The sequence below is a fragment of the Quercus suber genome, unplaced genomic scaffold, assembly GCF_002906115.3.
Source record: "Quercus suber isolate HL8 unplaced genomic scaffold, Cork oak 2.0 scaffold_98, whole genome shotgun sequence".
NCBI lineage: Eukaryota > Viridiplantae > Streptophyta > Magnoliopsida > Fagales > Fagaceae > Quercus > Quercus suber.
Window position 1 is genome coordinate 3,522 of NW_027069563.1, and position 27,556 is coordinate 31,077.

Below are 27,556 nucleotides of genomic sequence, written 5' to 3' on the forward strand. Positions count from 1 at the left end.
TTATCCCCCTTCCCCCCCCCCCCCCCCCCAACTTAAAGCTATTGTTATTTTATTTTGCTTTTATGAGGCATTCAATTTTAAGACTTTAAACAGCCAACCTGTTTAACTAGCAAAACAACTATAGTGAGAAAAAAATTAAATAACTAATTACCTTAGCAATATTCTGATATGAACAAAAGACATGATGCTCCAGCAGGTAGTGTTTGAACATCCGAAGTATTGCCCGCCTAAAAATAAAGCTATTTGCAAAAAAGTAGGAGTGTTAGCACCAAGCTATGGTCCTCTAACATCATTATAGCAAACATAAGTTTGAGAATTTCAATAAAAAAAGAAAAAGATCATGTAGATTATAAAATTTGTAATGTTGCGTGCAAAACTAAATAACTTGTCCCGTTTATCCCCATTGAGTAAAAATGTACATTGTCAGCCATTATTCAAACATCATACAGGTGAAAAAGTCAAGCAAATTAATTTCCTCCCATTTTTTAAGTCAACTATATTGTTTACAGTATATCATAAGACACGGATGAAATAAAAATGGATAGAAACATATATGATATACCAGAGTCAGCCAGATATTGCTCAGCCTTTCTATTTCATGCCTGTAATATGGTAAACAAGATAAGCATTTGGCTTAGCATTTTGTTTTTATTAATTATAATTTTAGCAAAGAACTGATAACCAAAGAAAGGAAAGAAAAAACAAATAAGAAAAGAAGTCATTGATATTAAAAAATTAAGGATCACAAACAAAGAATAACTTAGTAAAATAAGCGCAAAAAAATAAGTAAAATAACTTAGGTGAGTATAAATACCTTCAAACAAAAGAATTACGTAAACAATACATGAAAACATCAAAAAATAAGCACAAATGTGGTAATGACCTGTTAAGGATATTCTCCATATTTGAAACAAAACTCAGGCCTTCCAAGTTCCACCTTTGCTTGGATCAAGATTAAGTTTCATCTTCAGCACAACACTTGGAATGTAGGAACTATGCGGCTAGCATCGCACATGTCAATCTCTTTATGGCTTTATGCACTAAAATCAACAACCCAACCAAGTAAATCATCATTTCAAGTCATAATATCTAGAAAGACCATCATTATAAATTAAGGGGAAAAAATAATTAGGAGGTAATCGACACTTACATTTTGAAAATTGCAGAGGCCAAAAGCGTTCAACAAGAACTAATTATAAGGCCCGAGCTTTTTCTAGGCTTTAATTGCCTCTTCAGGTCTACTCAAACATTTCTTCTCATTCAAGGAGAAGAAAGAGCCAGAGGACAAACATTGGAATTGATGTTTGTATAAAGATTTGAGATTAATTAATAAACTTATACCGAAAAGAATTGATGTTTGATCAGATGCACCTGCTCCAAACGTAAGCAATTTTGGGCAACCCCTTGACTCATCTTTGTAGTTTGCTTCTAAAATTCTGCATATGGAATTGCATACAAATTGCAAAAACATCAGCATTGAAGAAGATAAATATTAAAAAAGAAGTTCAATGATTGCTGAAAAAGGAAATGTAGAAAGGACATACCTAGTGGAAGCATATCAATAGTTAAACCCAAATTTGTTGGAGTATTTTGGGACATGCGAAATTTTAGGCTTGCCAATTAACTTGTTTGAAATGATATTCCAATACAATGTTACTCCAATATCAGCGAGTCCCGCAGCAACAGCTCGTTTGCCAAGTTTGAATTTTGACTTTATCCAATCCTCATTTTTGGGACGTGGGCAATCTTTGTCCAATCCTCTCCAATTTCCTTCTGGCATCTTTGCTCTAAGTGGGGACATTTATAGACATTCAGGGACTGTAATGAGGTGAGACGACGCATCCCTTCGGGAAGGGATGTCAAATTAGGGCAATATCTAATTTGAAGGTTTTGAAGTGATGTGAGGTTGCCGATCCATTTCGGTAAAGTCATCAAGCTGGGACATTCGACAATCGAGAGTTTTCGGAGAATAGTAACAAATTGAAGATATGCAGGAAGAGACTCGAGTTTAGAAATTCTTCTGAACGACAGAGACTGAAGGCACCTAACATGTTGAAATTTTGTACCATCATCGTCCGCATCACTAAATAGATCAACTTCCTCGCAGTCCTCAATGCCCAGCGACTTAAGAGAGGTGAGATGTCTCAGAATTTGAGACAGAGATGTAAAGCAACTCCGAATAGTTAATTCCTCGAGAGAAGTTAGGTTTTGAAGCCACTCTTCTGGCAGAGACTCTTTGTCTGGCATCTCCCGTAATTCCAATTTCCTTAATTTGGAAAGAGGAGAGAAAGAGGAGGGAAGTGAAGAAGCTCCTGCCATATTCATCTTCATCGCCATTGTTTGTTGCAATGCCTTCCAGCTAACCCCTTCCAAATAAAGCGATTCTTCGAGATATGGAAACGACGGCATGGAAGTCAACTTACTACAATCAACTATAGTCAAGTCAGAAAGACGGGGAAAGGAAGGCAGTGACATGTGTTGGTGATATTGATGACTCCTTGATGATGTGGATGTCATTATTGTTGCATCGCCGTTATCAACAATATCCCCCTTCCACCATCCCTTTAGACTAGGACATTCAAGTAGCGTAAGTGACTCTAGGGATGGGAAAAATGTTGTCAATGATGAAGCAGAGACTTCATTGGTGATATCCAAGTCTGATATGTACTCTAGAGTACGAATTTCCCAAAGAGATATCGTTCGAAGAGATGGCAATTGATACAATGGTGGCAAATATTGGCATTTATGGCAACAGTATATACGTAATTTAGTAAGATTTGTTAGCAAAGAAAGCCAAATTGAAAATCTCACACCCCCGTACCTTAGTACAAACAAATATTTTAAATTTTGGGGTGGTTGTAGGCCATCTAACAAATTTTCATCATCACCAGCATTGGTAACATCATCATGCCAAGAATTCCATATTAATGACAAGCGACTAAGATGCTGCTTCTCCTTCAAGTTTGCAGCCTTTGTTTCTGAGATAGCATCTTTCACCAATTCCAAATTTGTAATCTCTAGACTTCCTCTCAAATCATTTAGCTTGTTCAATTTTGCTAGTCCACCACAGTGCTTGGAGGAACCTATGGGGTCCTTACTAACAACAAATAAGGATAATGTTTGAAGAGAAGTCAACTGCCCAAGTCCATAGGGCATATGAGTCAAATTGAAACATGACTCTATATCAAGATGCTTGAGGCTAACCAATTTTTGAATGTCTATTGGTAACTCCTTAAGTTCCTTACAACATTTGAGTTTCAATGTGTGCAGATTCACCAATCTTGTAATAGAACTAGGGAGAATCTCAATATCATTATAGGAAAGGTCAAGGTACTTTAGATGCATCAACTTACCTATGATATTTGGTAATGTCTTAATTTTTAAGCAATGTAGGTCTAATGCGCGCAAATATCTAAAATTAGAAATAAGTGTTTTGAGAGCTGATTCTTCCACTAGATGATGATTCCATCCATAGGATGTCAATAAGAATGATCGCGTCTTTTTTGCTTTAACCAATGAATTTAAATTCTCTTCAAAGAATGAATCATTCTTAAATCTGCATGATAGATGACGACTTTTTTCATTGACATTTTTTGCATTAGAATCAACTAATGTACACTCAATCCTTGAGATAGATAATGCAAGATCATGAACTAAATCATGCATCTCAAACCATGTATCCTCGTCCGTGGAGGTACTTGTATGTTTTACTTGGAGAAAGGACCTCCAGTGTAGTTCCATTAAGTATTCATTGGCAATGTCCTCTAATTGTTGGTTCCCCTCTGGTGACTGGATAAATCCTTGTGCTATCCATAATGGTATCAGTTCCACCTTCCTAATCCAATAATCTTTGGAAAACAACGAACAATAAGCAAAACAACATTTTAAATATGATGGGAGATGATCGTAACTCAATTTTAGAACAGACAAAAAACCATCTTTTATTTGAGTTACATTCATGAGTTCATCATTCTTAATATCTGACCATTCAACCTCTGTTTTTTTAAAGTATAATACTCTTCCTATTGTCTTTATAGCAAGAGGCACACCACAACATTTTTCTACAATGTCCCTTCCAATTGCTTCAAGGTTAGGATTGATGGTCTCTTGCTTTTTTTCAAATGCCATTTGCTTAAATAATAACCAAGATTGATCATTTGACAGGCCTTTTAAAAGATACAGTGAGATTGTGCTGGTAATATCTGCAACCAAGTTGGTCCGTGTAGTTATTACCACCTTACTTCCCTTTAAGCCATCCAACAAAAGTGTTTTCAAATTGCACCATATTTCTTTGTTCTCATTCCACACATCATCCAACACAAGTAAGTACTTCTTTTGGTTGAGACTTTTGCGAAGTTCAATTTGCAATTGATCCATTTCAAGGTTGTTAGGACTTGTATGGTTTGCCGATGCAAGTATCTTTTCAGCAATTGTTTTCACATCAAAGTCATCAGAGACACACACCCACATCTGCTTCTCAAAATAAGCCTTGACCTTCTCATCATTGTATACATATTGAACAAGTGTGGTCTTCCCTAGCCCCCCAATTCCTACTATGGATATGAACGAAACGTTCTCCTCCACATCAAAGTCCAACAATTGACCTATGATGGCCTTCTTATCCTCCTCCCTCCCGATAACGTCTTCTTCACGTACAAATGAGTGAGTCTGGTCCCTCTTCCTAGTCACCACTGCTGTCCCTAAAGGACGCTCAACCAACTGGAAATTGTTCCTATCCTTCGCTATATCATTAAGCCTCTCCCTCATATCCTTTATTTTGCGAGCCATCTTAAAACCAAAAGCAAGTTGATTTGAACTAGAAAAGAAAATGCGTACCTTCTCTGTCATTTTACTACCCTCCATCACATTTTGCCGCAACACATGAGTGGAGAACTCGCTCAGCAAGTCATCCGCATCAAGAACTACTTCTCTGAGCTTCATGAGCCAGTGCTTGACTTGGTGGTTCTGGACCTGCTGCTCCTCTGCATCCTGAAGAACAGCTTGAATAGTGAGAACAGTGTTCTTCATTTTTTCAAGCTCATCTTTGACACCCCAGATAGATCCAACATGCTGGAGTGCGGAGGAGCCCAAGCTTATAATGATCTTCTGTGCAACGCCATACAGGATTGCATCGGCCATTTCTTCTTGTTGGGTGAAAGAAAACACTGAGAGATAGACAAGAATGCTGAAAATAAAAAAGGATGAAATGTGGTGAGAAAAAGGAAACAAAGAAAGAAGATAAAAGTTTTGTAAAGGCAACACTGCTCAATTTCGCATTCACGTGGAAAAAGAGCACTGATTGATGATGAATTTAATGACTCCGCGTGAAGCATAATTGAGTGTACGTGAATGACTGATGATGAATTTAATGATTCCGCGTGAAGTATATAACTGAGTGTACGTGAACATAGGACTTTTTATAAACATTTGAAATGCTTATCCACAAGAAGACTATAATTTAGATTCACAAACTACAAGCATAAGGTTTTGAATGACTGTTAGTTGGCCATTGGTGACAAATTGCAATTTTTATTTTTAATTTTTAATGATGGGATAGTTACAAGGAAGAAAAAGATGTTTTGAAAATATCAAAACGTAACTAGTTACAGACATAGAGAACTAGCCGTATACCAAATTTTAGATTAAATATACATGTGCCATAATGATTCTGGTGGTAGATTTTAGTTTTTCTATTAAAATGTGGGTGATTATTATTTTATGATAATTATTTTACATTATCTTATCAAGATTCAACACATTAATAATTATTTTTTAGGAAAATTATTATTGCACATTTTTGCATAAAAATGTAACATACATTTCTTTAGTTTATAATGTAAATCTTACATCGATAATATATTATCCTATTTTTCAATATAGACAGGTGCATCATCTGTATGTGTCAACTTCCAATTATGAACCCCTTTGGCTAGTTTCAGATGACAAGAAAAAGGTTCTATAGAGAAAAAATAAATAAATTAAAAAATTAAAAAAAAATAAAAATAATAATAATAGACCCTTTCACTTTGAATCCGGCCGTTTGGCTGAAGGATGAGTATTGTGGAGATATTGTTAAGCTTTGATAAGGCACCGATGGACAAGACTCTCCTTAAAATTCATAACTGCAGCAATAGATTGGTCTCTTGGAATAAATAAATAAATCAATAATCTTTTGGAAATATATATAAGGAAGATGTTGGAGCGGAAAAGAATCGAATTAGCTAACAGCTTCATTTTAGTCCAAATCTCAAATCTGACAATTGAAATTAAATTATAAATTGAATTTAGGCGAAAATGCACTTTTGGTTCCTACATTTTGGACCGATTCTCAATTTGGTCCTTAAATTGATTTCACTCTTAGGTTAGTCCCTGATTTCAAAAAATCGTTTTTATTTTGGTCTCTGCCGTCACCCCAGTAACAGAAAATGCATACATGGCAAACGGAATGCACTATTTGCTTACTAGATGCTGATGTGGCTAATAAAATAATAATAAAAAACCACATCGGCATGCCATGTCATCATCTAATTTAAAAAAATTAATTTATCAATTTAAAAAAAAATACAAAAAAAACATAAAAACAAAATTAAAAACATAAAAATACGTAGTTTCAGATTTGAACGAGAATACACAAGAACTCAAAGAACATGAACCCAAATCACAAGAACTCAAGAACACAAAATTCCTGGGCATTCAACATCTTTCCCAGAAAATTTCACCAAACACTGAAAAAATTCACATCTAAAAAGCCGATGCCTAAGATTTTTATCACAACATTTTCTTTCCACCCAAAACCAGAAATTTTCTTATGAAACAATCACACACAAACCCAGCCAATTCGGCTCACAGTAACAACAAACCCAACCAACCTCATAAATTTTCCTTGAACAATCATCAACATTTTCCCCAGAAAATCAAGATTTTCTTTCAAACCAAACACTAAAATAACTCACATTTAATAAATCAACGCTTAAAATACATACAAAATCCCTATCCTCCACCGAAACCTCCAACAAATCAAACCCATAAACCCAGAAAAATCATCAAATCCACATGAAAAGAGACAAACCTAGCAACAAGTGAACAGATCAGAAACCCACCGATCAAGCCACATCAAGCCACCGATCCTGCAATCCGAAACCCACATGAACAGATCAGACCACAAATCAAAAACAATGGCGGTGACACCCTCGGCTCGCGAAGAGAACGTGTACATGGCGAAGCTTTCCAAGCAAGCCCAACGGTACGAGGAGATGGTGGAGTTCATGGAGAAGGTCTCAGCGGTGGTGGAGATCGAGGAGCACACCGTCGAGGAGTGAAACCTTCTCTCCGTGGCGTACCAGAACAAGATCGGCGCAAGGTGAGCATTGTGGCGCATCATCTCCTCGATCGAGCAGAAGGAGGAGAGCCGCGGCAACGAGGACCACGTGTCCATGATCCGGGACTACAAATCCAAGATCGAGTCGAAGCTCTCCAACATCTGCGACGGAATCCTCAAGCTCCTTGACACCAGACTCATCCCCTCCGCCGCCACCGGCAACTCCAAGGTCTTCTACCTCAAGATGAAGGGCGAGTGAGCTCCGGCCATGGACAGTGGAGAGTGAGAGATTCTATCCATTGAGCGTGAAGAGAGTGAGAGAATTTGAGATTAGTCTTTCAGGGATTTTTTTTTTAAGTTGATGAGGTTAAAGAAAAATAAAAACAAAATTAAAAAAAAATTAAAAAGATAATGATTTCTGAGTTTTAAGAAATGATTTTTAAATTGATAAATTAATTTTTTTTAAATTAGACGATGACATGGCATGCTGAGGTGATTTTTTATTATTATTTTATTAGCCACATCAGCATCTAGTCAGCAAACAGTGCATTCCGTTTGTCACGTATGCATTTTCTGTTACTAGGGTGACGGCAGGGACCAAAATAAAAACGATTTTCTGAAATCAGGGACTGACCTAAGAGTGAAATCAATTTAGGGACCAAATTGAGAATCGGTCCAAAATGTAGGGACCAAAAGTGCATTTTCGCCTTGAATTTATTTCTCAAAAAATAAATTGATCATCCAACCCATTCCTGTGGCCAATGATCCCTACCAAAACGTAAACCCCTTTTTATATTAAAAAATTAAACTAAAAATTATATATTAAAAAAAAAAAAAAACCAGTGTTACTAGTATCTTTTTTTTTTTTTTTTTTTTGTGTGTTTGATTTCATTATTTATTTTTTTTTTATTCGAGTGATTATGTGTTGACAGTTTAGTTGTTTGTTATTCAAAATTAATAGTTTGGGACTTCGAGATTTAGGTGCTATTTTGCTGCTCTTAGGTTTACATAACCGATCTGGTTTTTTTTTACTTGGCAATACATTAAAAAAATATTGGACATATTATATAACATAATGCTAAGCAATTGAGGCTTTGTATTTTCAAACTCTGTATGCTTGGAATCTTTCAATTTTAATTTTTCCTTTTACTTGGCAACACTAATAAGTTATATTAAGTAGAATAATATTGGACATATAAAATATAAAACTTTATTTGAATTATAGATTATAGGAAAGTTAACTTTAATATTTAACTTTTTTTTACTTATGAATCTTGGCAAAATTAAATTTCACAATAAGCTGGAAAATGATTTTTTAACAAAGTTTAAGTGTTGTACAGTGAAATTGTTGCGAAATTATGCAAAATCAATCATAAATGATTTTTTTTTTAACATCAAGTTCTATTTTATTAGATGATTAAATGAAAATGTATTAAGAAATAATTATTTTGGACTTTTCTTTTATTTATATTTTGTTAATATTGAATATACAAAGTATAATTATACTTTTGCCAATTTCAACAGATGAACAAAATTTTTTTAATAAAAATATTAATCAAAATGCACACTTAATCACTAGACATTTTTTTCTGTTTGGCATCACGGATAAAAAGCAGTTATTTCAATTTTTTATTGATTGTGCAACCTCAACTAAATTTATTCATTCTCTCTCAATTGCATATGCCTAACAGGGTATTTCTGAAATTCTGTAATGGGAATTAGATACAAATTATTATTACAATTAAATAAAAAGATAAATAAAGACTGTTCATAGTTTGAATCATAAATTGAATGTATTCAACATGACCCTACCATAAATAAATTTCCACGTAACACATTTTGAAAATGTGATATCTATTGTAGTATTTTACCTTATATATTTAACTCCATGGTTACAAAAACCTTTTGTTAGTAATTACATGATGAGCTCCAAATACAGGCATATTACTACATTTGATGGATAAGGACTTTGATGAAGTTGTTATTGAGAAAAGTCAGCATAGGGTGACCTTTCTTTCTTGAGAATCAATGCCCTTTCCATAACAAAACTTTTAAGATTATATTTGTTTAGATTAATCGTTGGATAGTGACTTTGGATGTGTGTCAGTTGTTCTATCATCTATGAACAAGATTTGAGTTGCTTCATTTTTTTTTTTTTTTATAGGAAATACTGAGCAATACCATTAAAATCAAGATCAAGAAACTACAGATATGTCATGAGCACACACGTGCTCTAAAAAGCCAGGACATTCCTCTAGCCAAACTACATAGTTCTCAAGCTCTTTAGCATATTGCGCTAATAAGTGAGCAGGGACATTTCCCTGTCTTTTCACATGAGAGAAAGAAAAACTCCTAAGGCCTATGGTTAGTTTCAGTGTTCCTTCCAGAACATTTTGAATGGAAGAAGGCGCACCCCCATCTCATTGGAGTGCCTTGCAAATGATCAACGAGTCACCTTCAAACACTGCCTCCCTAATGCCCACGTCTCTTGCAAAAGAAACCCCTGCCTCCATTGCTTTTGCTTCTATCTCCACAGCCCCCAACGATGCATTCACTGTCTTGCTTAAGGCTGCTATTACCTCCCCCGTTTCATCCCAAATCACCACACCTATTCCCACTTTTTTCCTATGTTTGAAAACTACGCCATCTACATTCACTTTGTACTATTCCAGATCAGGTGGCTTCCATATTGTCAATGGACCCACACTCGGAATATCTCCCTGTCTAATATCATTTGTACCGCGGTACTCCTCCACAAGGTGTAGAGTGGTTTTCGGGATCACTCTTCCCGGCTTGCCCAAGCCCCCCATCCTTCTTTCATTTCAGTCTTTCCATATTCCCCAGCAAACTGATATGACCTTCTCTAACAAACCAGGCTGAGTTACTTCCCAATTTTTGAAGTTCTGTACAATATCCAAGAAAGTCCAAGATTGGTCAATAACTAATGGCAAAGCAAGCTTGCTGGATTCCCATACCTCACGGGCGTGCTTGCAACCTGTGGACTCCACGTCCTACTCACTGCATCTCTGTTTATGAGATCCTTGACTAGAGCAACCTGTGGACTCGGCTTTTCTAGAGAAACCACCATGTAGGTTCTCAGTCTTGGCACCCATTTATCGCACCACACTCTAATGTTAACTCCACCACCCACCTGCCATCTAATACCTTTTCGCACCACCCCTTATGCTGCCATAAGGCTCCTCCACCTATAGGACAAGTTTCTTCCTATGTTAGCATCCACAAAGCTACCATAAGGAAAATATTTAGCTCTAAAGACTCGGCTAAATAGGGAAGAGGTGTTTGTTTGCAACCTCCATCCCTGTTTTGCTAAGAGAGCTATATTGAAGAGTTTCAAGTCGCAAAAGCCCAAACCCCCTCTATCTTTTGGCATGCACAACTTCTCCCAGCTTAACCAAGCTAATTTCCTCTCCTTATTTATTTGGCCCCACCAAAACTGTCTAGTCATCCCGGTAAGGTCATTGCAAAGATTGTTTGGCAAGAGAAAACAGCTCATGGTGTATGACAGCACCGCTTGTGCGACTGCCTTAATCAAGATTCTTTGCCAGTGCTAGTCAATAATTTTTCCTTCCAGCCAGACACCTTGTTCGCCACTCTCTGTTTTAAGTGAGCAAAGGTATTGGACTTAGATCTCCCAACCAAAGAGGGTAGTCCGAGGTAGGTTTCACGGGGTTTGATCACATGGGCTCCGAACATGGTTTTCACATCTTCTCTTACCCTTCATCCGTGTTGGGGCTAAAAAAGAGTGAAGTCTTGTTTCTATTTAGCTGTTGGCCAGAAGAGGCTTCGTAGACCTGTAGCAATCGCTGAATCTCAGCTACATCCTCCCTTGTTGCCCGTCCAAAAATAATACCATCATCGGCGAAAAAAAGGTGTGAAACTTTAGGTCCCTTTACTGAGGCAGCCACCCCTTTAAGCTTCTTCTGTTGGACAACATTATGTAAGAGTGCAGAAAGGCCCTCTGTACAAATGAGGAAGAGATAAGGAGACAGTGGGTCTCTTGCCTCAGTCCTTGGGTTGGTTGTATCTTACCGCAAGGATGTCCATTAATTCTCACTGCATAGGTCACCAAAGACACACATCTCATCACTATGGAAATCCAGTCATCATGAAACCCTAATCTCTTCATTATCTATTGCAAGCAAACCCACTCAACTTGGTCATAAGCCTTGCTTTTGTCAAGCTTTAGAGCCATTTCACCACATTTACCCTTCTTTTTTCTATTTATGTGGGTCATCATCTCATAAGCCACAAGCACATTATCGGTGATAAGGCATTCTACCACAAAAGCGCTCTGATTCTCAAAAACAATTTCTTGCAAGACAAATTTCATTATGTTTGCCACCACCTTAGAGGCTAGCTTATATGCCACATTGCATAAGCTAATAGGCCTATAGTCTGTAACCCTCTCCGGATTCTTGGTTTTAGGGTTTAGTACAATATAGGTATCATTAAAGAGTGGGGGAGTAGTGCCATAGTTAAGAAAATCTAATGCAGTAGTAGTGACAATAGATTTAACCGTAGGCCAAAAATGTTGGTAAAAAAGGGGAGGCATACCATCGGGTCTGGGCGCTTTTAAGGGGGGCATCTGCTGAAGAGCCTTCTCCACCTCCTGTGCATTAAAGTTTCTAAGCAAGGAAGCATTCATCCTATCAGTGACTTTTGTATGAATGGCCTCAAGTAGCTCCTCCTCCACTACTGGCCGCGAGGATGTAAACAGTTGTTCATAATAATCAAGAAAGGTCCTGCCAATTTGTTCCTCATCCTCCTGCCAAGTGTTATCAGAATCCAGCACCCTATTTATGGAGTTTCTTTACAGCCGGTTAGAAGCTTTTGTGTGGAAAAAGGTGGTGTTTGTATCACCTGCACTCAGCCAGCTGTTTCAAGACTGTTGGTGCCACATGTCCTCCTCCATATATAGCCACCTATTCAACTCCTTCTTCATGGCATGAATGTCCTCTAAAGTCGACTCACCACCCTTCATATTCTCCAACAACTGAAGCTTCCTTTGCAAGTCGAATATCTGTTTGCCTACGTGGCCAAAAGAGTGTTTGTTCCACTCGGTCAGTGAAACACGACACTCCTCCAAGCAATGAAGAAGCGGCCAGTCTGTCCCCAAAATTCTACCTCTTTCCCAATCATCAAAGACCACCACGGAGCACCGTTCATCCCTCAACCACATCGACTCAAATCTAAATAGCTTTGCCCTCTTTTTCTGCCGTCCGGTTGGATTTGTATTCTTGAGAATCAGCATACTGTGATTGGACATAGAATTGGCCACACGAAAGAGCTTAGTTGTAGGAAACATTACTATCCAATCCGTCAAAACAAAAGCTCTATCCAAGCGTTCACGGACCCACCTTTTTATGCCAAGTCTTTGACTCCATGTGAAGTCCGACCCACAATAGCCCAAGTCACGTAGTTCACAACTATTAATGGTGTCACGAAACAACTTCATTTGACCCTCGGGTCTTGCATTACCCCCCTCTTTTTCATTAGCATGAAGAAGCTCATTGAAGTCACCCATGATCATCCAACGGAGATCACATCTGTTACTGAGATTCCTAATCAGTGTCCACAACTCCTCCCCCTTGCACATCTCTGGGTTGCCATAAAATCCAGTAAACCTCCATCTATTCTTACCATCCTCCTCATTAACTATCACATCAATATGCCTCTGTGAATAAGTTAGAGGTTCCACTACAGTGTATTCTTCCAAAGTAAAGCTTATCCACCCCCAAGATTTTGGCTTGGCATCACCAGGCCATGTTGTCTCTCAATCTTTCTTTTGATTCCTTCCATCTCCATTGTCTTAAATTTAGTCTCCATTAGAAAGACAGAAGTGGGATCTTCCTCCTTAACAAATTTTTGGAGTGTTTTAACTGTTAGGGGGTTCCCAAGCCCCTTATAGTTCCAAGCTAAGGCACTCATTATGCCCGACGAGGCTACTCCGCAGCCTCCACCAATCCAAGATATTGTTTCAAAACTTTTCCAAGATCCTTCACCTCCCCTTCCACTTTCACTCTCTTGCCATTCCCATTCTCTCCCTCTACCTCTATCAAAGGTGTGTGGCATCTTCTCTTGTTTCCTACCTCCATTTTATCAACCTCCATATCCACATCCCGAGCTGTCATGGCTGCCATACCAGAGTTTGGACACACCCCTGTCATGTTCTCTTTTCCTTTTGCCAAAGGTTTTATTTTTGTTTTTTAGGCCCCTTCCCTGTGTCTTTGTTGAGTTGGTGTCTTTTATAGGTGCTGGGCCGACTGAAGCAAAAATGAGACTATTTTCGAGTTGGGCCTGTTCAGTAAAAATGTCCCTGACCAACGGCCTATTGGGCCCGTGTGCACCATTTAAGCCCATGAGGGCCTACTGAACTGGACCGTTACTCACAGCACTACTTAACCCATTTGAGGGAACGTGCATAAGTATAGGGTCCTGACACATGTTACTTTCCATCACTTTAGTCACCGCCCCCTCTTCTTTCATCAATCCGGAAGCTTCACCATGAATTCCTGCGTCAATCTCTGCAAGTTGCTTTTCGAAATCTTTTGCCAACGCCAAACCCGGCTTTACATGCTCAGCATAGTTCTCTAGCTTCCTCATATTCTCCATGTCGTCCCTGTCGAAATTGGTAAGCTCTGATGTACCTACCCGTAGTCCACTAGCCCCTTACCACCCTTGCATACACTCCTTTGTGATGCTTACCATCCTACCAACTGCCCTGTCAACGTCTCCATCTTCCCTAAGCCTGCTGTGTCTCATCGCCTCCATCAGTTAAGGCTTCTGGATTCTTTCTGATGTGGCCCTCAGCCACGCTCCAAATTGTTTTTCCTCCGGTCTTAGGGACTTCTTACTCCTTATCCACTGTAAGCATTCTTTTTCATTGTGGTCCATCATTCCACACCAATAGCAAAATATGGGAAGCCGTTCATATTTGAAGTCTACCCATATCGGTTATGTTTTCCCAAGCGTATTTTCCGGCCCCGGCATAATGGTTCGGTAGTTTTTACCGATACGCGGATGCACAGACACCCTCCCATACAGAAACCCTTGTCGTCCACATCCGTTTTCTCCACTAACCCCAGCGTTTCCCAGATCCTCGTTCCTATTTCCATGGTCTGGCTCATTATGGGCAGTCCATGTATTTGAATCCAGAATGATACCCTGTCAAGGCACACCTTCCGAGCAAATTCCCCGGCTTGAAGCTTGTGAAGAATGAGGAGATACTTGTCATACGACCAGGACCTAGTAGCCATACTTTATCTAGATCATCCCTCGTCTCAAAGAGGAACAAAGCTCTATTCTCTCCCAGATCACTCACCTCAAAGTTTTCCTTCGTTTTCCGTGCTATTTTCAAAACCCTCGCTACCGACTCCAAGTTTACCCATCTTTTTGTATAGAACTTTCCAACTAGGATTGGTCCAGCCTCCATTTCTAGGGTTTGTATCTTAACTTCAGCACTTTCCTTTGCCGACAGTCGTAACCCAGTGCATCTATTCGTGATCTCATCCATGTCTTTTAGAAGATTCTACCGTGCCGGAGAAAGAGTTTGCACTAGGCAAAACTTTTTTCACCTCTAGGTTTCCATGGATACCTAGAGAGAAAACTCGTCTTTGAGTTACTTCATTGATTTGATATGAAACCATTACACTCATAGCTATTACACATAACACATTGATAGTTTCATTCTTAGTTTTTTATCCCCACAAATATAATAAAACAAAAATTAAAGTTTTGTAAAGGCAACACTGCTCAATTTCGCTTTCTTTTTTCTTTTTCTTTTTTTGCTCAATAGCTCAATTTCGCTTTCACGTGGAAAGAAGAGTACTGATTGATGATGAATTTAATGATTCCGCGTGAAGTATAATTGAGTGTATGTGAACATATGACTTTTTTTAAGATCTGATGTGAACATATGAGTGTCGGTCGGTAATGATTCCACATGAACATTAAAGTGTTACTAGTATCATTTTGTTTTGTTTCTTTTCCAAATCAGATGACTGTGTTTGATTTTTTTTTTTTTTTTAATTGGAGTGATTATGGGCTATATGGTAATGTTGTTCTAGTAACATTGTTTGTATTTTTTAAAAATATGTGTGGTTGAAAAAGTGTGTGAAAATATATGTAATGTTGTTTAAACACTAAAAACGGTATTGCCTAAAACACCCTACCAAACAACCCCTATATATTCGACAGTTTAGTTGTTTGTTGTCCACAATTAATAGTTTAGGACTTCGAGATTTAGGTGCTATTTTGCTGCTCTTTGGTTTACATAACCGATGATTTTTATTTATTTATTTATTTATTATAATTATTATTTTTTACTTGGCAATACGTTAAGAAAAATATTGGACATATTATAGAACGTAATGCTAAGGGGGTGTTTGGTAGAATATTTAAACAACAGTTTTCGTTGTTTAAACAATACAACACGTATTTTTACAATACTTTTTCACCTATACGTATTTTTAAAAAACTCAAACAACGTTATAAGAACAATATTATTCAAAGGAGTCCTAAGCAATGGAGGCCACATAGTTTCAAACTCTTTTTTGTATGTTTGGAATCTTTTAATTTTATTTTTTCCTTTTACATGGCAACACTAATAAATTATTTTACATGGTTTTTGAGTGAGGTTTGTGGTGTGCGTTTGTGTTGAACATTTTTCCTTCTTTCTTTTGTGTGTGTGTTTATTTCTCAAAAAAATAATAATAAATTATCTTTAGTAGAATAATATTGGACATATAAAATATAAAAATTTATTTGAATTATAGATTATAGGGAAGTCAACTTTAATATTTGAATTTTATTTACTTATGAATCTTGGCAAAACTAGATTTCACAGTAAGATGGAAAATGATTTTTTAATGAAGTTTAAGTGTTATACATTGAAGGGAAATTGTTGCAAAATTAAATTTAAAAATATTAATCCAAATGCACACTTAATTACTAGACAATTTTCTTGTTTGACATCACTAATAAAAATCAATTATTTTAGTTTTTTATTGATTGTGCAACCTCAACAAAATATATTCATTCTTTCTCAATTGCATATGCCTTGATGATGGTGAAGAATCAGTAGGCTAAAATTTCCAAACGTAATGATCCACAAGCCAAATCCTGAAGAAAGAAAACAAGTAAGAGGGGACCGGTGGAGGCCGGCCAAAAATCCTCCGATGGTAAAGTTAGTGAATTCTTAATTCTCAGGAAGGGAAAGAATTTTCTAAGTTTTCAATTTTTCTGAGTTACCTCTTGCGTTTCAGAAGAAGAGCCCTTATATAGTGTTTTTGAGGCAGTTATCTCTTCAAGCGTTGCATACTTCAGAAGATTTTGAGGTAACTCCCATAACTACTATGGAGATTACTTCCCGTTTTCAAAGGAGAAACAGTTGCATTCTAGTAAACGAGTGGAGTGCAGAGAAGATCTTTAGGACCCTCGTCCGTCTTGTTGGTTTGATGGACGAGCCAATCCTAAGACGAGCTCGTCCATCCGTCTGTAGTGGAGTGCAGAGAAGATCTTTAGGACCCTCGTCCGTCTTGTTGGTTTGATGGACGAGCCAATCCTAAGACGAGCTCGTCCATCCGGACAGACAGATGGACAAGCTTACAGCAAACGGGCTACTTTCCTATGGACGAGTTTAGCAGTTGGATTTTTTGGTGACACCATCAGTTGCCCCCACTCTATAGGTCGTCTAAGGAAACATTGGTTTATAACTCATTTTCTTGTTCCCTCTCTTTTTTCTTTTTTTTTTCTTTTTTTTTTTTTTGACAGAATGTGCCACGTGTTGCAGTTCTATTGGTTCTTAGCTGCGTCGCTTTATTCTTTTGAGGCACAAGCCATGTCTCTTTTGATTGGCCTGTGTCGCTTCAAGTACCCCACTTGGTTCTCTATAAATAGTGGAATCTCTTCTGTGCCCTTCACATTCACAAAGATTTTCCTCTTGAAATTCCTCGTCTAGAACCTCGTTTAGAAGTCTCTCCGTGTCTAGAGCCAGGTACTCTCTTCCTTCCTTTAGGCTTTCATTTTTCCTCAAAATCTCTACCATTATTTCCTCGTCTAGCAATAGTACAGATAGGGTTATAGACGAGTATCGAGATTCCTCTAGTTATAGTGGTTCTAGCAGTAGTGACAGTAGCAAAGGAGGTTCTACGGACGAAGAGTACATCTTTGGCGTCCCTGGGTTTCCTGTAGAAGCTCTTCAGGAGCAACTTAGGAAAGTTTCAGGTTCCCAAGCTAGTATCTCGTCTAATGTTCCTTCGTCCAACCCTACAGACGAAGAGGAAATCGTCTATAGTTGTGCAGTAGGTGTCCATTCTAAAACATCTGAGCAAAGGCTTTCAAACCTTAAGGCGTGGTATCAGATTCCAGAAGAATTTAACCCAAGGTTAGCCATCCGTAGAGAATGGTGCTGCAACCCCCGTTTTGGAATAGGCGTCTATGAAGCCTACTTCTTGGGAGGCCTTAGATTTCCTTTAAATTTCTTTGCTAGAGAATTACTAGTTAGGTTAGGTTTGGGTGTTTGCCAGTTTAATCCAAATGCATGGAGATTCATTATCTCAATGCAAATTTTGTGGAACGAAGTGTTTGGGAAGGACCGTCCTCTTACTGTGGACGAATTTCTTTTTTGCTACAAGCCTTCTGAGATAAGCCAATCTCTTGGCTTTCATCAATTTACAGCAAGGGGCAGGGACTGTAGATTAATCAAGTCCCTAGCCTCATCTAACAGGAATTGGAAGACGGAATTTATTTTCGTCTCCGGTTTTTGGTCTGGCAATCCTGTAGAGGTTGGAAAGGACCCCTTTGCTCCTTACTCTGGAGATTTAGGGAAACTGCGTCCAGAAAGTACGTCCTTCCCCTTTTACTTTTCTTTCCCTCTTTTTTATACTTTATCCAAACGTCTAATTCATGATTTGTTTCACAGGTGTTAAACGTCCGTCCTTGAGCAAGTTTCACCGTGATCGCGTCCATAGGGCCCGCCTTCACACCAACAGAAATTTTCATCCTTTAGTTAATCTACGCAACCTTTTTAAGTAGGGGTTTGGTCCTAATCCCTCGGACGAGGCAATTGCCCACGAAGTTACAGTGCGAAAAAGTAAACATTTTTCATGATATTTGTCTAACTTTTATTCAGCTTCCTATAATCTGTCACTCATTATTTTATTTTATTTTTAATTTGCTTCAGGAATGGCAACGTTGAAGGAAAACAGGGGAAAAGACACTCTGGTGGAAGTGGGCTGTCTTGAAACTCAGGCTCAAACTCGTCCATCAGCTGGGGAGAAGAGGAAAACTATATCCAAAAATTTGGATTTAGGAAGCCTCCCCAGCCGTCGAGGCAAAAAAGGAAAGCATGATCCGTCTCAAGTTGTTAAGCCTAAGCCCCCTTCATCCCAGCAACCCACTCAAGTATTTGACGTGGACTCGTCCACCCCAGTTGATGTGGCTCCGCCCAAGACGATCGTATCTACCTCGTCCCAACCTTCCCAAAGGGCATCTTCAAACATCATTGAGAATGAAGATCTTGCCTGGGAGCGCTTCCAGAACGCTGTCACGGACGAGGACATAAACACTTGCTATGACATGTCTTTGAAGGATTTTGAACACTCTGGTGTTCATGATCTTTTTAAGGTATGTAAATATATCTTTACCTCGTCTTTGTCATTTCAAGATTCTTCGTCTTTCTATCTGTTAATTATTGTAATCGTTTTTGGCAAGCCATGTCCAAATTCATAGCGGCGTCTAGGCAAGCTACTGGGTTGGATAGGACGAGAATCATGCTGGAGACGAGAATCAAAGAAGTGAAGGACGAGTCGAAGAAATGGGCTGAAGTAGCTGCTATAGCTAAGGAAGAGATGAAGTAGGCACAGAACCTGGTTGAGGAGCTGAGAGCTGATGTGGTGGAGAAAGATACTCGTCTTGATCATATGCAGAAGAAGAATGACGAGCTGAGTATCCTTCTCACCAAGGCGAAAGAAGATGCAGTGAACGAGTTTAAGGCGTCCAAGCAATACACTGATCTTCTAGACACCAATTATGCAGCTGGTTTTGAAGACTTTAGGATGGATGCTATGGAAAACTTCCCTGAAGTGGACTTCAGCTCCATTAAACTTAACCTCAATCCTGCTACCAGCTCTCTCCTTCAAACAGGTTCTGAAGACACCAACATTGAAGACGATGCTACAACCCTTCCTTCTCAAGGTGCCTCAAATGACAATGCTCCCCAGACTTAAGAAGAAATGTTTCAATTTTTTGTACTTCTCTTTTTTTTTCTTTTTTTTTTTTGGTCCATTGTTTTAGGACCCTTCTATGTAATGCAAGTACACTCGGCTCATCCATAGTTTAAGGACGAGCTTACGCAAAACAAATTTTAATTTTACAAGGGTGTTTGGACATTAGTTGTCCGCCCTTGAAACAGTTGAATGAATGATGTTATCTTTCTTTAATATATGCATGGACGAGCCTTTATTTTCACATGCTAGACTTGATGCTTAGGTCGTCCATTTTACATATATTTTTACCATTTTTGTTGGAATTTCACTAAATGTGATTTATCCATATGAAGTAGTAATTCAGCATTATTCATCTTTTGATTTTGCCAATTTTCGTCCTGAGACTCTGCATTTTTACTCGTCCATGGACCAAAATATTTTTGGTTCCAAAGACACTTGTCTATGCATTTCCTCGTTCATACTTAGGACATGCATAATATTTTACTTCGTCCATTGTATGGACGAGCAAATGTTAACCTCTTGACAGCGTAAGTTTTACCTCGTCCTTTTACCTGGACGGGTTCGCCTGGATATCAGGTTTACCTCGTCCCTTGATTTGGACAAGTTTACTTGGATGGCATAAATTTCACTTCGTCCTTTTATTTGGACGAATTTGCCTTGGAAAAATTTGGCGATACATCTCTGCGTCCAGAGAATTTTCTCGTCTTGAGCTTTTTAGCTCTTAGCTACATGAAAATCAATATTGCACACAACATTATATACATAACATAAAGTATTGTTTTAAGACGAGGCATACACTTCAGAGTTTTTATGCCTTCTAGAAATATAAGTACAAATCAAACCACAACTCTGTATGACTTAAATATAATAACAAAGCAAACATTAAATAAATAAGTCTTTATGCAGTCCCCAGCTCAGGCTCATCCAGAATTACTTGTCCAGATTGGCCTCTCGTTGGTAGTATCTCTTCAGATGCTCAACATTCCAAGGATGCTCTAACTTCCTCCCGTCCAGGGCTTCCAAGTAATAGGATCCTAATCTTTTGCAGTTGACAACTCTGTAAGGGCCTTCCCAATTAGGTCCCAACTTCCCATGGGCTGGGTTCTTTGTTGCTAAGGAAACCCTTTTCAGGACGAGGTCGCCTATGTCAAACTGCCTTGGCTTCACCATTGCATCATACTGCCTAGCCATAAGGTTTTTGTACCTTGCCATCCTTTATTCAGCGTCCATCCTTACCTCGTCTATTAGATCAAGGTTCAAGCGGAGTTGCTCCTCGTTATCTTTGTCTTGATACGCTGCCACTCTATGATTGGCCATATGCATTTCTGCAGGTATGACTGCTTCTATTCCATAGGCTAGCTTGAAAGGAGTTTCCCCTGTAGGAGTTCTCACTGTTGTCCTATATGCCCGTAGAACACCTGGTACTTCATCTGGCCATACTCCCTTTGCTCCCTCAAGGCGAGTCTTGATTATTTTTAACAAGAATCAGTTTGCAACTTCAGGCTGACCATTTGCTTGTGGATGGGCAGGTGAGGCGTAGTGATTTTGAATCCCGAAGTGCATGCAAAAATCTTTAAAGAGTGCATTGTCAAATTGTTGTCCGTTATCGGATACCAACACCCTGGGCACGCCAAACCTACACACAATGTTCTTCCATACAAAGTTCTTGACATTTTGTTGTGTGATATTAGCTAAAGGTTCTGCTTCTACCCACTTGGTGAAATAATCGATAGTAACCACAAGAAATTTCATTTGTCTTGCGCCTATTGGGAAAGGACCCAGGATGTCTAGTCCCTATTATGCGAAGGGCCATGGGGCCATCATTGGGGTTAGGTACTCTGATGGTTGCCTTGGGAGGTTACTGAATCGTTGGCATTGATCGCAGACCTTGACATAGGCCTTAGCATCAACTTGCATATTTGGCCAGTAATATCCTGCACGGACGACTTTGTGGACGAGTGATCTGGCTCCTGAATGATTACCACACGCTCCCTCATAAATTTCTCTGAGTACATAGTTTGCTTCGTCCGAAGCTAGACACCGGAGATAAGGCTGGGAAAAGCCTCTTTTGTACAGAATCTCGTCCATAAGAACGTACCTGGCTGACCTTATCCTCGGCTTTCTTGCTTCACCTTTCTCTTCTGGAAGTCGTCCATCTTTTAAGTATGCTACAATTGGAGCAATCCAATTTTCCCTGCTTTGCACCTGTTGCACTTCTGGGATATCTATACTCGGTATATACTGAATCTCATCAAATTCGTTGATGGCTTCATTCGCCGAAATTTCTTTCGCTAAAGTATCTGCCTTCACATTCTCCTCCCTTGGGATTTGAACAAAGTTAATTTCCTCGAATTTTTTCATAAGTCGCATTACCCTGTTAAGATTCTTTCTCATTCGTTCTTCTTTAACCTCGTACATCCCATTCACCTGGCCTATGACTAGTTGAGAATCTCCCAAGACGAGTATCGACTTTGCTTCCATGGACTTGGCCAATTTCAGCCCTTTGAGAAGAGCTTCATACTCAACTTCATTATTAGTTGCTTGGTACTAAGCGAACTTTGTGTTGCAGTTTATCCCCTTCCGGAGATTGGAAGACCACACCTATTCCTCCGGCATGCTGTGTAGACGATCCATCGACATGGACGATCCATTTCTGGTTGCCTTCCGTCTTACTCACATCGTCATAACTTGGGGTGAACTCTACAATGAAATCTGCCAGAGCCTGAGCTTTTATGGCATGTCTAGGTTAGTACTTTATGTCGAATTCACTGAGCTCGACAGCCCATTGAATCAAACGTCCTGCGGCCTCCAATTTGTTCATTGCTTTCTTGAGTGGGTGATCCGTCATGACGTTGATGACATGAGCCTGGAAGTAATGCCTCAGTTTTCTGGAGGCTACTACCAGTGCGAAAGCCAACTTCTCCATTAGAGGATATCGTCCTTCCGCTCCCCTAAGTGCCTTACTTGTATAGTATACTGGCTTTTGTATTTTCCTCTCCTCTCTTATCAATGCTGAGCTCACGGCATGTGGGGTTACCGCCAGGTATAAAAACAGCTCCTCTCCTGTCACGGACGGACTCAGCAAAGGGGCAGTAATGAGGTACGTTTTCAATTCTTGGAAGGCTCTTTAACACTCGTTCGTCCACTCAAATGCTTTCTTTAGAACCTTGAAAAATGGTATAGGAGAATGTGGAGGCAGATACTTTAGCGAAAGAAGCTTCGGCGAATGAAGCCGTGCCGAGTATAGATATCCCAGAAGCACAACAGGTGCAAAGCAGGGAAAATTGGATGGCTCCAATTGTAGTATACTTAAAAGATGGACGACTTCCAGAAGAGAAAGGTGAAGCAAGAAAGCTGAGGGTAAGGTCAGCCAGGTATGTTCTTATAGACGAGATTCTGTACAAAAGAGGCTTTTCCCAGCCTTATCTCCGGTGTCTAGCTCCGAACGAAGCAAACTATGTACTCAGAGAAATTCATGAAGGAGCGTGTGGTAATCATTCAGGAGCCAGATCACCCGTCCACAAAGTCATCCGTGCAGGATATTACTGGCCAAATATGCAAGCTGATGCTAAGGCCTATGTCAAGGTCTGCGATCAATGCCAACGGTTCAGTAACCTCCCCAGGCAACCATTAGAGTACCTAACCCCAATGACGGCACCATGGCCCTTCGCACAATGGGGACTAGACATCCTGGGTCCTTTCCTAATAGGCACAAGACAAATGAAATTTCTTGTGGTTGCTATCAATTATTTCACCAAGTGGGTAGAAGCAGAACCTTTAGCTAATATCACATAACAAAATGTCAAGAACTTTGTATGGAAGAACATTGTGTGTAGGTTTGGCGTGCCCTGGGTGTTGGTATCCGATAACGGACGACAATTTGACAATACACTCTTTAAAGATTTTTACATGCACTTCGGGATTCAAAATCACTACGCCTCACTCGTCTGTCCACTCAAATGCTTTCTTTAGAACCTTGAAAAATGGTAAACACTTATCAGTAGCTTTAGAAACAAACCTGTTAAGGGCAGCAACTCGTCCAGTAAGAGATTGGACTTCTTTGATACTCTGTGGAGGCTTCATGTCTAGAATTGCTCTAATCTTTTCCGGGTTTGCCTCAATCCCTCTATGTGAAACCATAAAACCAAGGAATTTCCCTGAAGATACTCCAAAAGCACATTTGCTAGGGTTTAACTTCATATGATACTGTCTTAGTGTGTTAAACGTCTCCTGCAGGTCGTCTAGATGCCTTTCCTCGTCTTGAGTTTTCACCAGCATGTCATCCATGTAGACTTCTACATTTCGCCCAATCTGTGGACGGAACATATGGTTAACCAGCCTTTGATATGTTGCTCCAGCATTTTTCAAACCGAATGGCATTACTTCATAGCAGAATAATCCCTGGCTAGTGACGAAGGATGTCTTCTCTTGATCGACCTCGTTCATCCTTATTTGGTTGTATCCTGAAAAAGCATCCATGAAGCTGAGTAATTTGTGGCCTGCAGTAGAATCCACTAACTGGTCAATGCGCGGCAATGGGTAACTATCCTTGGGGTAGGCTTTGTTGAGATCGGTAAAATCTACGCACATCCTCCATTTGCTGTTTGCCTTTTTGACCATCACCACATTGGCCAACCAATCTGGATAATATACTTCTCGTATGAATTTTGCCGTCATCAGCTTCTGAACCTCGTCTCTGATAGCCTCATCTCTCTCTGGAGCAAACACCCTTCTCTTTTGTCAAACTGGCTTTGAAGTAGGACATACATTTAGGCGATGTGTAATGACATTGGGGTCTATACCCGGCATGTCCTCATGAGTCCAGACGAATACATCAATGTTTTTTCTCAGAAACCGAACAAGGTCTTCCTTAATTTTTCCTTCTAGATCTACCCCGATCCTGGTACATCTCTCAGGATTTGTCTCGTCTAAAGAAACATCTTCTAACACTTCAGCAGGTTCTGCCACGACTCTCTTTTCTTCAATGTTCATGGCTTGGATTTGTTCGTCCATAGCCAACATCGCCAAGTAACACTCTCTTACTGCTAATTGATCTCCATGCACTTGTCCTACTCCTTGCTCTGTTGGAAACTTAACCGACAGGTAATAAGTGGATGTTACAGCCTTCCAACTGTTTAAAGTCGGCCTTCCGATTATCGCATTGTAGGAGGATGAACAATCTACCACAAGGAAGTTCACCTCCTTAATAACTTGCTGCGGGTATGCCCCCACTATCACTGGTAATGAAATACTGCTCACAGGTTGCACCTTCATTCCACCAAAACCTACTAGGGGGGAGCTCGCTGGCCGAAGCAAGTCTCGTCCTAACCTCATCTGCTAAAAGGCTGGATAATACAAAATATCAGCAGAACTCCCATTATCTATCAACACCCTTCTAGTCTTGTAGTCAGCAATAAAGAGGGTGATGACAATAGCATCGTCATGAGGGTAATGGATTCTCTCTGCATCCTCGTCCGTGAAGGTGATCGCCTGCTCGTCCATAGTCCTTGCACTCGGTGATCGTCCAGAGAGCTGAACGCTCTGCACTGCTTTCAAGTATGCTTTCTTTGACTTAGATGACTGTCCTGCAGAACTTCCCCCTAGAATGATTCTTATTTCTCCGAGCGATGGTCGTGATGATTCTTCTACCTTCCTTTTCAATTTCTCGTCCTTGTGATCTCGTCCAAGAAAATTTCTCAGCTTCCCTTGTCTGATGAGATTCTCAATTTGCTGCTTCAAATCGAAGCACTCGTCCGTGTCATGCCCATGATCTCTATGGAAGCGACAATACTTATTCCTATTGCGCTTGTTGGGATCTCCCTTCATCTTCTCTGGCCACTTTAAGGAAGGCTCGTCTTTGACTTGCATAAGGACTTGCTCGAGCGGCACGTTCAAAGGAGTGTATTGTTGGTTCTTCGCTGATGGACCTGCCTTCTTCTCTCAGTCTTTCTTATCCTCTGTTCGTCCCTTCTTCGGACGAGGACCCTGTTTAGAATGATGAGCAGCATTTGTTTCCATTCTCTCAGCCCTCTTCCTCTTCTTAGCTATAATCGCATCCTCTGCATTCATGAAATTTTGGGTAGAATGGACGAGTTCAGCCATGGACTGAGGTTCCTTCTCATAAAGTTTATGTATAAACAAGTCAGAATTAACCCCATTATGGAAAGCTGCCAGCAATAACTTGTCATCCACCTCATCCACGGTCAAAACCTCCCTGTTGAAGCGCGTGATAAAGGACCGTAGGCTTTCATTCTCCCCTTGCTCTATAGTCAATAAACTAGACGAGGAACGCTAATGTCTTTGTCCTCCAATGAAGTTATTAACAAACAATTTGCTTAACTCCTCAAAAGAACTTACTGAGTTTGGGGATAGTTTGCTGAACCAGACTCGCGCGGGTCCCTTAAGGGTGGTAGGGAAAGCTCTACACATTATCTCATCTAGAACCCCTTGAAGGTGCATGCTAGTTTTGAAGGTAGCGATATGGTCAAATGGGTCACGCGTCCCATCATATGAATCCAAGGAAGGCATCTTGAATTTCGGAGGTAAAGGATGACCATTGATAGGGGCTGTGAAGGGGGAGTCTGTTCGATGAACTAGATCCTCTACAGGATTTGCCCTTCTCATGTTTTCCCTCATCTCAACCATAACTTTCCTCATTTGATCCATCTCCCTTTCTAAGTGTGGCACTCTTCTTGGTGCATTACCCCTCGATTGGCTTTCTGGCTTAACATTTCTCCCATCTGCTTGGTTCTGTCCATGCTCTTCTCCATAGACCTCCTGACGTTGCCCTCTAAGGTTAATTTCCCTTCTCAATACCTGGTTCTGGCGGGTTAATTCCGCCATGGCTGCAGCCATAGACTGCATGTGTTGGACTGATGAAGGTTGCATTACAAGCGCCGATTGACGGTCATGATGAGGGTTGCTGGAGGCATCTCTACTTTGTTGAAGGCCTAGACTAGTAGTCCTTGATCTTGTCCGGACCATTTCAGCCCTTTGTCAGAGAAAGAAATTACAGAATTCAACGATGAAACTCAACGTAAAAAACTCTGTCTTATTTCCCACAGACGGCGCCAACTGATGATGGTGAAGAATCAGTAGGCTAAAATTTCTGAACGTAATGATCCACATGCCAAATCCTGAAGAAAGAAAACAAGTCAGAGGGGACCGGTGGAGGCCGGCCAAAAATCCTCCGATGGTAAAGTTAGTGAATTCTTAATTCTCAGGAAGGGAAAGAATTTTCTAAGTTTTCAATTTGTTTGAGTTACCTCTTGCGTTTCAGAAGAAGATCCCTTATATAGTGTTTTTGAGGCAGTTATCTCTTCAAGCGTTGCATACTTCGGAAGATTCTGAGGTAACTCCCATAACTGCTATGGAGGTTACTTCCCGTTTTCAAAGGAGAAACAGTTGCATTCTAGTAAACAAGTGGAGTGCAGAGAAGATCTTCAGGACCCTCATCCATCTTGTTGGTTTGATGGACGAGCCAATCCTAAGACGAGCTCATCCATCCGGACAGACGAATGAACGAGCTTACAGCAAACGGGCTACTTTCCTGTGGACGAGCTACATGGACGAGTTTAGCAGTTGGCTTTTTTGGTGACACCATCATGCCTAACAAGGTATTTCTGAAGTTCTGATAATATTAAACGCAATCAAATATAAACTAATATTACAATTAAATAAAGATATAAATATAGACTTGTCATAGTTTGAATTATATATTAGATGTATTCAAAATGACACCTACCATAATTAAATTTCCAGTAGCTCACTAATCATCCGTAGACATGTAACACGCTTTAAAAGTGTGATCTCTAATGAAATATTTGACCTTATATATATAACTCCTTGATTACAAAAACTTTTGTTAGTAATTAATTGCATGATGAAATCCACCTCCAAATACAGGCATATTACTACATTTGATGGATAAGGAGTTTGATTAAGTTGGTATTGAGAAAAGTCAGCAATTTTAATTCTTAACTCCGAACTT

At 39.6% G+C, this 27,556-nt stretch overlaps 3 protein-coding genes across 15 annotated transcripts in view; all 3 read right to left on the minus strand.

The window, feature by feature from the left end:
* LOC112030559 (putative disease resistance protein RGA4) overlaps positions 1 to 27,556 on the minus strand; it is a 56,842-nt gene that overhangs the window by 3,515 nt on the left and 25,771 nt on the right. The window lies entirely within an intron of this gene.
* LOC112030560 (putative disease resistance protein RGA4) lies at positions 79 to 5,357 on the minus strand. 3 transcript variants are annotated; one of them, XM_065774760.1, is made up of 5 exons: positions 1,545 to 5,357; positions 1,372 to 1,436; positions 1,151 to 1,252; positions 884 to 1,040; positions 79 to 239 (listed from the first exon to the last, which is right to left on the minus strand). In XM_065774760.1, exon 1 carries the CDS (start codon positions 5,137 to 5,139, stop codon positions 1,714 to 1,716), a length of 3,426 nt encoding a protein of 1,141 aa, XP_065630832.1. In that variant the 5' UTR covers positions 5,140 to 5,357; the 3' UTR covers positions 79 to 239; positions 884 to 1,040; positions 1,151 to 1,252; positions 1,372 to 1,436; positions 1,545 to 1,713. The 3 variants fall into 3 exon arrangements, with proteins under 3 accessions (XP_065630832.1, XP_065630831.1, XP_023919007.1); XM_065774759.1 differs by adding an exon at positions 563 to 602 and having other exon boundaries at positions 1,151 to 1,436; XM_024063239.2 differs by having other exon boundaries at positions 81 to 239; positions 1,151 to 1,436.
* On the minus strand, positions 24,904 to 25,434 carry LOC136068082 (uncharacterized). The gene has a single exon (XM_065774746.1). It carries the CDS (start codon positions 25,432 to 25,434, stop codon positions 24,904 to 24,906), a length of 531 nt encoding a protein of 176 aa, XP_065630818.1.